The sequence below is a fragment of the Amphibalanus amphitrite genome, unplaced genomic scaffold (genome assembly GCF_019059575.1).
Source record: "Amphibalanus amphitrite isolate SeventyFive unplaced genomic scaffold, NRLGWU_Aamphi_draft 000003F_arrow, whole genome shotgun sequence".
Lineage (NCBI taxonomy): Eukaryota > Metazoa > Arthropoda > Thecostraca > Balanomorpha > Balanidae > Amphibalanus > Amphibalanus amphitrite.
Window position 1 is genome coordinate 643917 of NW_024881500.1, and position 11773 is coordinate 655689.

The window sequence follows — 11773 nt, forward strand, 5'->3', positions numbered from 1 at the left end:
ATTAACCCTATGATGTCATGATAAACCATCAATCATCACATCCAAACCAATGAGGTGAGTCACCGTCATTAACGAGCTTACCTACCGGTCCTGGCCAGTCATACCAGACTGCAGTCGTTCTGCCCTGCCGCAGTCCGGAGCAGTGACCCGACCGGCACTGATCTCTGCTCAGCCCCAAACCTGTCCCTCCCGGTCAGATCAGGTCGCCAGAGCGCGGCGCCTCTCCACTGGAGGGGCGGAGCGCAACGTGTCTCTGTTGATCGCTGCAGACCGGTCCTGGAAGCACCCAGCGGCCGACGCGCTAGCGCCGTCCTGTCGAGTGGATCACGGTCCTGAGTCCTGTCACGAACCTGTCACGCTGTCGGGCCGGCGTCGGCCGTGGCAGTTGACGAGTTGTCTGTGACCTGTGACGGACTATCTGTGACCGGTGACAGCGGAGTGACGGAAGGTGACGGGGTGACGGAAAGTGTCACGGTAGTGACCGGAAGGAGACAGGGAGGTGCTTGTCCTCTTCAAGAAGTGATAACATGAAGAAGCATGTGGTGCGAGGTCTGGTGCTGCTGAGTCTGGTGAGTATTGATTATGTGCGGTAGGTAAGTGGGGAGTCAATTGATATTTCATTAGTGATGGGTTGTTACTGTATGAAATGATTTTTAGTGATAAGTGTTCGGAAAAGGATGCATGAAATACAAAAGCATTTTAAACGTAGAATGGCTCCGCTTGAATTAGGATGTAGTTCATATAAAATTTGCAAAGAATGTGTGTTTCGGCACTAAAAGTAAGTTTAAAAATTGAGATCGATGTGCAATTATCGGAACATATGCAGCCATAACCAGTACGGCAGGGTTCAAATGTAAGTAACTATATAGAGTGTTTTGCATATCAGTCGATCTAAAACAACAAACAAGCATTGCTGTCACTAGCGGTCGCGGAGTGGGATGGAGGAGGGGAAGGAGCATAGGACCATAGTTCCCTTGAAACCTTATTAATTACGCCTATGACAGTGATTTGAAAGATAAGGACAATGCCGACAGTGACCTATCACTCGCCGCTATCTGGGTCTGCACAACTTTTCAATGGACGATACAAAATTAAACTATTAAAACAACCTAGGATCGCTGGATATTCCACCATGACGTCCAGCCAGAGTTCATGGACCCTTTGATAAAGTGCAGTATTCTCCCGGCTGACGTAGATACTGATTTGTGCACGAGTGCAACAGTGGATCCGACAGGAAATCTGCGGATTACCATAGTAAATGATGTGGCGTTGACGTGGGCCAGTCACGTTTAGAGGGAGCGCAAATCGTCTTTGACGGTCGCGTCCATTCACATATTCCAAAAGCTGAAATCTTAAGTGGCCTATGCTAAACGATTATCAGGGTGCTGTTGAATGAGCCCTGATGAACCTTCATGATTGCCCGCACTTGTGCTCTGGGGCACAACGACAAGCAGCAGCATGAATAAAAAAATGTTTCTGAGGTAGACCTTATGGGAAATAAGCCTATGAAATAGAAGTATTTTTATATTTAGATGCAGCAAAGCTAGATACCAAAATGAAAATAGCCTGTTTTACATCGAGACGAAATAACCGTTCGTTTGTCATTAGGCACTCTTCAATACATCTGAAACTTCAGCTGCGGGAGCTGCAAACCCGGCACTGGTGCCTGCATCAGCGTCTGTTCTACCTCCCTCGGAAGAAGTGGAACATGGTCGTCCCCGGCCGCGTGTTCGAAGGCGCCCTTCCAGCCCCGTGGCGACGGCGAGGCGGCGGTGGGTGACGGCCTCTACCCTCGGCTCGTCTCCGACTCAGGAGGTGGACACCGATACGGAACGTAAGTGATCGCGGGGAGCGAGATGGTGTAATTCGACGGAGAGATGCACTGTCGTAGGCAGTATGTGACGTTTAAATAGATTAAAATTTAATGTAATTGACTATTTAAAAAAATAGATATACGTTGTCGAATGAAAAGTCACAAAAACGTAGTAAGAACAGTTTCAGCTATTCATGAGCGTGGTTCAGGGCCCAACAATTGTTACATTGATGACATTCATTAGCTAAATAGTAAACATTTCAATCGCGCAAGTAAAGGTAGGCATGGTGTGCTATCTAACCCCATCCACATACATTCACAGTTCCGTCGTCGGGGAAGTTTGTGATCCACAACGGGGTGGCAGCGATCTTCACCTCACCCGACTATCCGGACGAATATCCCGCCAACGTCTGGACGACGTGGATATTTGAAGTGAGTTTGAGTTACCTACAACTAAGCCTCAAGTTGAGCACTATGATAAAAAGATGCTTTAAACATTTCTATTATATTTTAACCCGCGCCCCGCTGGGGGGGGGGCAGAATCTGCCCCCCTCCCGTTTTTCGCCAATAACGTCTAAACGCGTTACGCCAGCAACGTCAAACTTTCAGTACCTTATCATACATCAATTTGACACGTTCCCCGAAAATTTGAGAGAAATCTGTCGGAAATTTTTTGAGAAATTGACGTTTTAGTGACGTCATGTTCGCCATTTTCGCCACAAAAACGGCAAAATTTCAAACGCCGCTAACATCCTCATTTTTAAAGGAATCAAGACGTAACAAAAAAAAGGTTATGCGTGATTCTACTTTTTCTATCAAATGGCTATCTCGGATTTTTGAAAATTTGGGATTTTGGCCCAATTTTTTTCTTCAAAAAAATGACTTTTTTGGGAAAATAATTATAAAATCCAAAATTTTGAGTGTATCGAAAAAAACCAGAATATATGTCAGAGTAGTGGTCTATGTGCACCTACATACCAATTTTTAGAAGAATCGGTTCAAAAATGTGGGAGTTATTCAAAATTTTATGACGTCACGAAACACAAAAATTTTGAAAAATGATTTTTTTGGAAGTTCTAGACCTGGTACGGAAATAAAAATAGCACCATTCGATTCGCCGTGAAAAACTGCATCAGATAGACACCTTTTTAGGCCTTAACAACCAACTTAAAAATTTGACCTCACTTGACCTGACCTTGACCTGACCTCGACCTGAAATTCATCCAGAGGTGGTCCATATCACTTATTGAGTGTGCTTATTGAATTCTATGAATAAAATGACCAATAAAACATGTGTCGCACATGCCCTTTTCTATATTTTGTTTTTGGTGACCTGACCTGACCTGACCTGACCTTGACCTTGACCTTTGAATGACATTTGTATGCAACGAATATTGTCTTGGTAGTCTAAGAACACGTTTTGGGCAATCAGTCTCAGTCCATTTTTCGGCAACTACGGTGCAAGGCCGATACAGTAGAAACTTGCATTTTGTACCCTTGACCTGACCTTGACCTGACCTCTGACCTACTTAAGCAAAAAATTTTGGGCTCTTAAGATCCGCCTTGTTGAGAGCTTTCGATTGCCGTTTTCCCCGTCTTTCTACGACCATCCGTTCGGAAGTTAGACAGGGGGGGGGCAGAATCTGCCCCCCCCCCCAGCAGGGCGCGTATGGCTGAATAGCCCAGCGGGGCGCGGGTTAATAACGCAACAGCACAACAATCGCCAATCGCCATGATTCACTGTTCACCCTCCTCTCCAGGCGCAGGACGAGGACGCCAAGCTGCATATCAGCTGCCCGGAGCTGTCCCTGGGTCGCCGGTCCCGGCTCACCTTACGCACTGAGGACGGAGAACGTCAGGTGTTCTTCCACAATAGTATATCGCCCCCGGCACTGACCTCGACCAGTCGGGTCACGGCCTCGCTCCGCGCCGGGCGCACAGACAACGGCAAAATGGCGTGCGTGGTGCGCGCCGAACTGACGCCCCAGGTGTCTCTGGAAGACCTGGCCCCCGTGGAGGTCAATGACCCGCTCTGCGGCCGGGCCAAGCCGATCACACGCATTGTTGGCGGGGTCACGGCAGAGAAAGGAGCTTACCCGTGGCTGGTAAGAGTCTTACCGAGTGTGTAGAGGTGTAGAAAAGAGTGCTTAGAGAGCGTCATTCGTCAAAATGTTCCTAAAAGATATCGGTTTCAGAGGATTTTTCGTAAATTATTTTCAGGCTTCCACGCTGGATAAATGTCCGGGGCATTAACCGTTCACTATTTCGGGATCAACCTACTCTTATATAAATAGGTTCAACTGGTTTCATATAAAAAATCAAGATCTTCCCATACCGACCGGCTCATGGGCATAGACAACTCCAATTTGCCACAATTTTTGCAGGTGGGAGTGACGACCCTTAGTCGAAAGGACACGCTTTGATAACTCCGACTTGCCACAATTTTTACAGGTGGGAGTTACGACCCGCAGTCGAGAAGACATGTTTTGCGGCGGCAGTATCATCAACGAGCGCTACATCCTCACCGCAGCGCACTGCGTACATGGGTAAACAACTGCCAACCACAGTAGTAATCCGGCACTTCGTTATTACTATTTTAGGCTCCTTGCAACTCCCGCTTGATGGCTTATGTTGTCCGCAATAATTGCAATTTTTGTTACGAGCGAGCGAGCGCAGCGAGCGAAGCGAGTCTTTTCAATATAAGGGGAAAATCTCATTAGCACGTGCTCGGCGATCGGTGGTACGAGTAACCATCATATACCAATTTTCTTTTGGCGCGACTCGGTCTCGACTCCTTTCACGCCCTCTGTCGATCAGCGTCCTGCATGGGGTCAGTGCCGTGATTTCTTGCTGAAAGACGCCAGGAGGGCACTTCCAGCCAGCGGGCCGTGGAAGTGGGACGGTCAGCGGACCGTTGAGTGTCAGTGCCAGCGGGCAGAGGAGGGCACTTCCAGCCAGCGGGCCGTGGAAGTGGGACGGTCAGGGGACCGGTGAGTGTCACTGCCAGCGGGCAGAGGTCGCAGCCAGCCAGCGGGCCGGGGAAGTTGGACGGTCAGCGTACCGTTGAGTGTTACCGCCAGCGGGCAGAGGAGGGCGCTTTCAGCCAGCGGGCCGTGGAAGTGGGACGGTCTGCGGACCGTTGAGTGTCACTGCCAGCGGGCAGAGGAGGGCGCTTCCAGCCAGCGGGCCGTGGAATACGATGGTCAGCGGACCGTTGAGTGTCACTGCCAGCGGGCAGAGGAGGTCGCATCCAGCCAGCGGGCCAGGGAAGTGGGACGGTCAGCGTACCGTTGAGTGTCACCGCCAGCGGGCAGAGGAGGGTACTTCCAGTCAACGGGCCGTGGAAGTGCGACGGCCAGCGGACCGGTGAGTGTCAATGTGTATGGACTTGGTGCCGGCTGGCGCACACGGTGGCCGATCGCGACCGGCCGTTGAGCCGCGCCGGTCAGTCGGTGCCGGGGCCGAATACAGGCTGCGTCGATGGACAAGTCTCTCAGTACCTTACACTACCTTACATTGCCGCACGGCCACTGCCGGACATGAGGTGTGCATCCTTGCCCGAAGTCTCCAGAGCCAAGCAACTTTTCACAGCGGTGCTGACATCACGGGATCCAATGCTGTCCTGAGTGAAGCGTCTTGTCCAAAAAGGTGGTTGGCCACTCAGCACGGACTCGGAACTGTCCGCATTTGCTGGTAAACGGCTGGAATTGTCCGTATGCTGCGTCGTGCTCATGTGGAGCACCGAGTCGTTATTCCGAGTAGGGCACGTGAAGCGATCTTTGCCGAGCTCCACGTGGCGCAACCTGGGGTACGTAGCATGAAGGCTCTAGCAAGAGGCGGCGTCTGGTAGTCGTTCATGGACAAGGTCATCGAGCGTGTCGGGAGCCTGTGTCGGGCGTGCCAGGAGAGCAGGCCAGCACCTGATCGCGCTGCCCTCCGCATGTGGCCCTGGCCGGATCGTGCCTTGTCACGGATACACATCGACTTTGCCGAGCCCACGAAAGGAAGAAACGTGATGGTCGTGGTAGAAGCTTATTCTAAGTGGATTGAGGCAGAGTGCTGCACCACTGTCAGCTCCAAGTCGACGATTACTAGGCTGGGAGATGTGTTCCCGATGGGGATTACCAGACACGGTTGTGACTGACAACGCCACATCATTCATCTCATCCGAGCTTCAATGTTTTATGCAGGAAAATGGCAGACATCACAGGACGAAAGAACCTCGCCACAGCCAAGGCAACGGACTGGCTGAGCATGCTGTGCGTGATGTCAGGCCTGCCTTGCAGAGGTCTGACGATAACTGGGAAGATGCTTTGTCTCGTTGGCTGCGCCGTCAGAATATCACACCTTACAGCACGACCTCAGTTTCTTCCTCAGAGCTCATGGCTGGACGCAGCATCCGCGCCGGAGCCGGCTGGATCTCCTTCACCATGACATGCGGAAGGGAGTGACTGAGCAGCAGGTGAAACAGAAGGAAATCATGAAAGCAAGGTAAGATCTGAAAGAAGATTTGGTGTGTCATATCTCGTGTTTTTTTTTCAGAAACACGGTGTTGGGTCGCCATGGGCTGCTGGAGTGGTCGTTGGTGTCGACGGGCCAGTATCGTACGCGATCGAGCTAGAGGATGGCAGGATATGGCGACGGCATACTGATCAGTTGAGACGTAAACTAAACGGAAACACGTTTACAGAACCTCCTGCGATGACTGCTGGTGCAGCCGAGACCGTGGCCGAGCCAGGAGTGCGGCTGCAGAGGAGCTGACGCCGCCGACCCAGCTACACGCGCCTCTGCTCAGGATGTCGAGCTCCGCGTCCCAGCGACCGCCGACCTGCTAACCTGGACTGGGTCCTGCCGCACGGCGGCTGCCAGCGGAAACTTCTGTGACTGGCACGCAGGTGCCATTAGCGAAAGCGCCTGCGCCATCAGGCGATGATTGTGTTGAAGTAGCGGTGCCCCCCGATAGCGGCGGGCTGACGGCTGCGGAACAGTTAACGTCCGTACCGGCGGAGTCTGGTGCTAGCGAAGCTGGTGATCGCCGGTCGGGCCGATTGCGGAAACAAACCGTTTTTTTTTACATAGTTGTGTGTTGGTGTGCGGCGCAATGGCTCATTTTCTTCGGGAAGGGCAGTGTAGGGACTTGGTGCCGGCTGGCGGCCTGTCTGTGTGCACTGACATCTGTGCACACCCTTGACGCGTCCCTGCGTGGACGCTGACCGCTGTGCAGTGTGCACGCTCGGCGCCTCGGGCACACAATGGCCGATCGCAACCGGCCGGTGAGCCGTACCGGTCAGTCGGTGCCGGGACCTAATACAGGCTGCGTCGATGGACAAGCTGCTCAGTACCTTACACACTGCCAGCGGACAGATGAGTTCAGTGGGAGTTCGACGGTCACCGGACCGGTGAGAGGCAGATAGGCGCGAGTTCCGGTGTAGGTGTGACGATCAGTGGACATGCCCGTGGCGGCAATGCAGCATGCAGTCATTCTTGCACCCACAGAGTGGCATACGGCCAGCAGTGACCTGACTCCAGTCCAGATGGCCCGCTGCAGACCCGGTGCAAGACGACCCCCGATCAGCTGCGGACCTGCGGTCCGGGTGCCAGGCCAAAGGCCGCTACGCCACGGTCACGGTCAGCTGACGTCACGGCGAGTGAGTCACCCGGGCCGCCTCACGGCGCAGATGACGGTTACGTAATGACACGCCCGCGCCTGCGCCACTGGCGGCCACGTGGCTACCAGCAGTTGCTGTCGCTGCCGCCGCGGCGCCACTAGCGCTGGAGGTGTCCACACCTACCGCTGACGTCACGATCACGCGATCGCTGGGCAGAGGTCACACGATTGCTGATCGGTCCCGCCAAGATGGCGTCAGGGTGGCTTGGCCTTGGGTGCACAGAGACATTAGGTCATGCACGTGGACAGGTCTATGAACACAACAAGATGCGAGGCTAGCAGTCTGGTGGCAGCATAAGTCGTGACTCCCTGGAATGCGGCACGAGCATAACTGCTTATACGGTCGGTGATACTGTTGGCCGTTGGAGAGCTCTGGCCTGAACAATAATGGCCGACGCGCAGCCCTGTCCTAGGGCCAGTCGGTCGGGCGGCGGAAATGCAGGATACGACCCACCTTATTTGCGCCTAGTGGCAATCTGCAATCGTCGGCAGGCAGCACAAAGATGGTCCCTCTGTGATGATTTGTCAGCAAAGGGAAGGGTGCAGTTCGTGGGGCGCCGCCGCCTGTAGTCACTTCCACGTCAGTGCAATGTCTGGCCGGCCGCTAGGTGTCACTGGGTGTTTCATATGAGTCATGGGTTCACACGATGCCGCCGCCGAGTACGTACGGGCGTTTGCGGCGCCGATGTGTGTATGGCTGTGGGCCTCGCCGTTCTAATGAATCTTACAGTCTCATCCGATCCAGTAAGGTGCCAGTATGAGCGGCCCGGCCCGGCCTGTAACGCTTTTGAGAGGCTTATATCTCAGCAACCGCTGGACCGATTGGCCTGCGGTCTTTTTTGCTGTTTTTTTTTTTTTGCTGGGTGGGAGAAGGGATGGGGCATCCCTTCTACCCCGTAATTGACTACTTTTGATACACCTCAGTGACCGTCATGGCACGTGCCACGTGAAAAGTCAAGGGTGTTCAAGCTGTTTTGCAAAAGTAGTGATTTTGAGAGGCTCATATCTCAGCAGCCGCTTGGGCGATTGACTTGCGGTAATTTTTGTAGGGTAGCAGCATCCCTTCTACCAAAAATAGGATACTCTCGATGCATGTGGGTCACCCCCAGTGCACGTGCAAAATACAACAATAAGAGGTGTCAAATTTGTTCCCATTTTAATAACTCGGTAATTACTGGCGCGATTTCGCTGAAACTTGGCATACAGGTAGGCACCCACCAGACAATGCATTCCCATGTGTTGCGGTTAAGGTGCTATTGCACGTGCGCACGTGCAGGGGGCGCTTCCAGATCTCGAGAACGGCTGGGCCGATTGCGCTCAAATTTGGTACACGGTTGGGGACCAGTTAGTAAGGTGCCGTGCAAAAGTCATTTTGGACCCCGTTTGCACGTGCCCACGTGCAGAATGCCGCCTCCAGATCTCAGGAACGGCTGGGCCGATTGCGTTCAAATTTGGCACACCGCTAGCGACCGGTTAGAAGGGTGCTTTGCACAAGCCCGTTGAAAGTACCCTCTCACCCTTCCGCACGTGCAGGGCTCACTATCTCGCTCGCTCGTTCTTCGCCCAAAAGGCGTTTTACTGGTGATATGTTTTTCTCTTTTCTACAGAACCATTTCAATTGCCGTATAGTGCTGTGAAGTTGATGAACTGTTGTGCTTCATAAACGCTGCAGGAGCGATATCTCCATAAGCGCACTAAAAGCTTATAAATAATCAACTTTCTAGACAGTTCCGGTTAATTGCACCATTGTGATTCCAATGCTTTTCGCCGCCCAACCCAAGGGCTGCGCTCCGTTTCTCACGATGTTAGCTATAGTGTTCTATGCTATTCCTGACGTTAAACACATTTTCTCTGCAGTCGAAAGGTGTGGGCGGTGAACGTTCAGGTGAGGAAGCACAAACGAGGGAAGGATGTGGACGAACTGCGCTACAAGGTGAAGCGGTTCATCGAGCACCCCGGCTACAGCCGAGCCACGCTGCAAAACGACATAGCGCTCATCGAGTGAGTCGGTATACTCGTAACCGAACAGTTCTGAATTAGTCATTCTACACAGCTTACTTCTTCACTGGTTGTTACATGTGTCTTCAAAAGTTGTTCAATATCTTTTCACACAGTTTCTTCGGCCATGTCTCTTAGTAAGAGTCTTACTTTTTTTGCTTGTTTATTACGTTGATATTCCCTAACGATTTACCTAAGCCTGTTGTTTATGTAAATGAAATGATCAAAGCAGTTCCAGACAGTCCCTGACCCTGCGCCCCTCCCTCCCTACCCGCTCAGACTGGAGGAATCGCTGCGAATTCAGCTGCGCCGCGACCCGCGGGTACGGCCCATCTGCCTACCGTCGGAGCCGTGCCGGGGCGGCGACGGGCCGGCGTGCTTTGAAGGCCGTACGGGCGCCGTGGCCGGCTGGGGCGTGCTCCGAGAACGCTCCAAGGACTACCCGGAGAACCTCCAGGAGGTGGAGCTGCCGGTGCTCACCAGCCAGGACTGCCGAGACAGTCAGCCGGAGGTCATCACCGACGAGATGCTCTGCACCAGCTACGAGTACGGCGGCAAGGACGCCTGTCAGGTGGGTGAGGTCAGAGCCGGCTGGTGATGCAGTACATATTGGTCGGGTAAAGCAGCTTACGTACTTTAATTCAGAACAATATGTACAGTAATAATAGATGTGCGTTAGTGCTACCAAGAAATAAGAACCGAGCCTGGACTGGTAATAGCTCAGATAAGTCGCAATGGCTGTAAGACGGGGATATATACCGCAATTAACTATACGGGCAGTAGCAGGTCAGTAAACAGCACCACAATATCCATTCACCGTATGTTGCTCCTTGTTTTTACATACTGGTAAGCACGCTCCGATGGGTGGCGAATAATCCCACCGAACAATAATAATGGCTCTATCCAAATCTTAGCGATCCACATAATATTTATGAAATCTTTTAAGGTAAACCGGCCCTGCATTCAGGGATGTTGACGGTTATTTGTGTGTTGGTAAGGCGACAGCGACGACCCGTTGACGGGTGTTGACGGGTCTCTCTGTGTTGACGGCTCTTGACGGGTCTCTCTCTGTGTTGTCTCTCTGTGATCTCTTTGTATTGTCGAGTGTTGATGGGTCACTTTGTGTTGACTGGGTGACATTGGTGGACTGTTCACGGTTAGTAGTGGATCCCCATTTAACAGGACGACAGTAGCCGACCGTCGACGGGTGTTCACGCGTCCTGTGTTGACGTTGTTGTCGGGTCTCTGTGTTTACGGGTGTTTACGGGTGTTGGCAGGGCGACAGTGGCGGCCCGTTGACGGTAGCAGACGGGGACGGTTTGGCCAGCCAGGTGGGTATCGTCAGCTTCGGCAAGGGCTGCGGCCACAAGGAGTACCCGGCCGTCTATGTGCGCGTGTCAGGTAAGTAACACTTGTGATTCAGCAATGGGGATGGTTGAATTCTGATTCCGCGAAAGCTCGAATGTCTCTTATGCGTAGCGCGAAGTTGAATGCAAAGTGCTTTGTACAAATAAAAGGACAAGGGAAATATTTGAAATGGACAAGCATTTGTAAAATGCCAAAAGCGCATGCTCTTACTTGGACTTTCCTTCCAGAATACTTCAAGTGGATTACAGAAAACGCCAAGTTATAAATCTCAAGGCCAGCAAAACATAGCAAGACGGATTTGAAATCAGTTCGTCCAATCAAGTTGGTGTGGTGCGTCGTCTAAACGACAACGCAGAACCAGCAAAATATATCAATTGGCATTGCAGAAAATATATCATGCATTAAGAACACGATGTTTAAACATGTAGAGTGTGCTATATAGAACGAAGTAATCTGGCCACACAGCAAGCCATTAGCAATTCATGCAGCTTCGAAATCGTACCATCCGGCCTCATTTTTTTACAAATACAAGTTCTTTACAAATTCAAGTACATTGACATTTGTTTTCTTCGCAAGCTAGTGAACCACGGCCAGATGATAAACCATGAATTCCGATAATGAGCTAAACATAAGCCAACGGCGCTTGGTGAGCTTAACCCTATTAGTGGCAGGCTCCTGGCTACCCCCTATTAGTGGCAGGGGGGGGGCTGTTTACGACCCCCCCTTGATATCTCGGGATCTAACGGGCCGATTTTCAAAATTCAAACGGCATTCGATTTTGCTCAACGTGATCTACATTTCTAAAAAATAAAAATTAAAAAATATCAATAGGGGGGGTAGAGGGGGGTAAAAACGGGCAAATTGCAGATACATTTTATACTGTTTATCACGGCCAGGTTTCTGAACCAATCTTAACGCAACTTTTG

General features: G+C 51.7%; 1 protein-coding gene across 1 annotated transcript; it reads left to right on the plus strand.

Moving 5' to 3' along the window:
* Positions 1-191: 191 nt before the first annotated feature.
* LOC122393791 (clotting factor G beta subunit-like) lies at positions 192-11255 on the plus strand. The gene is made up of 9 exons (XM_043390211.1): positions 192-569; positions 1609-1834; positions 2136-2245; positions 3574-3918; positions 4265-4359; positions 9339-9482; positions 9759-10050; positions 10757-10880; positions 11075-11255. The coding sequence occupies exons 1-9, from the start codon at positions 528-530 to the stop codon at positions 11110-11112; spliced, it is 1416 nt and encodes a 471-aa protein (XP_043246146.1). The 5' UTR covers positions 192-527; the 3' UTR covers positions 11113-11255.
* The last annotated feature ends 518 nt before the right edge of the window (positions 11256-11773 follow it).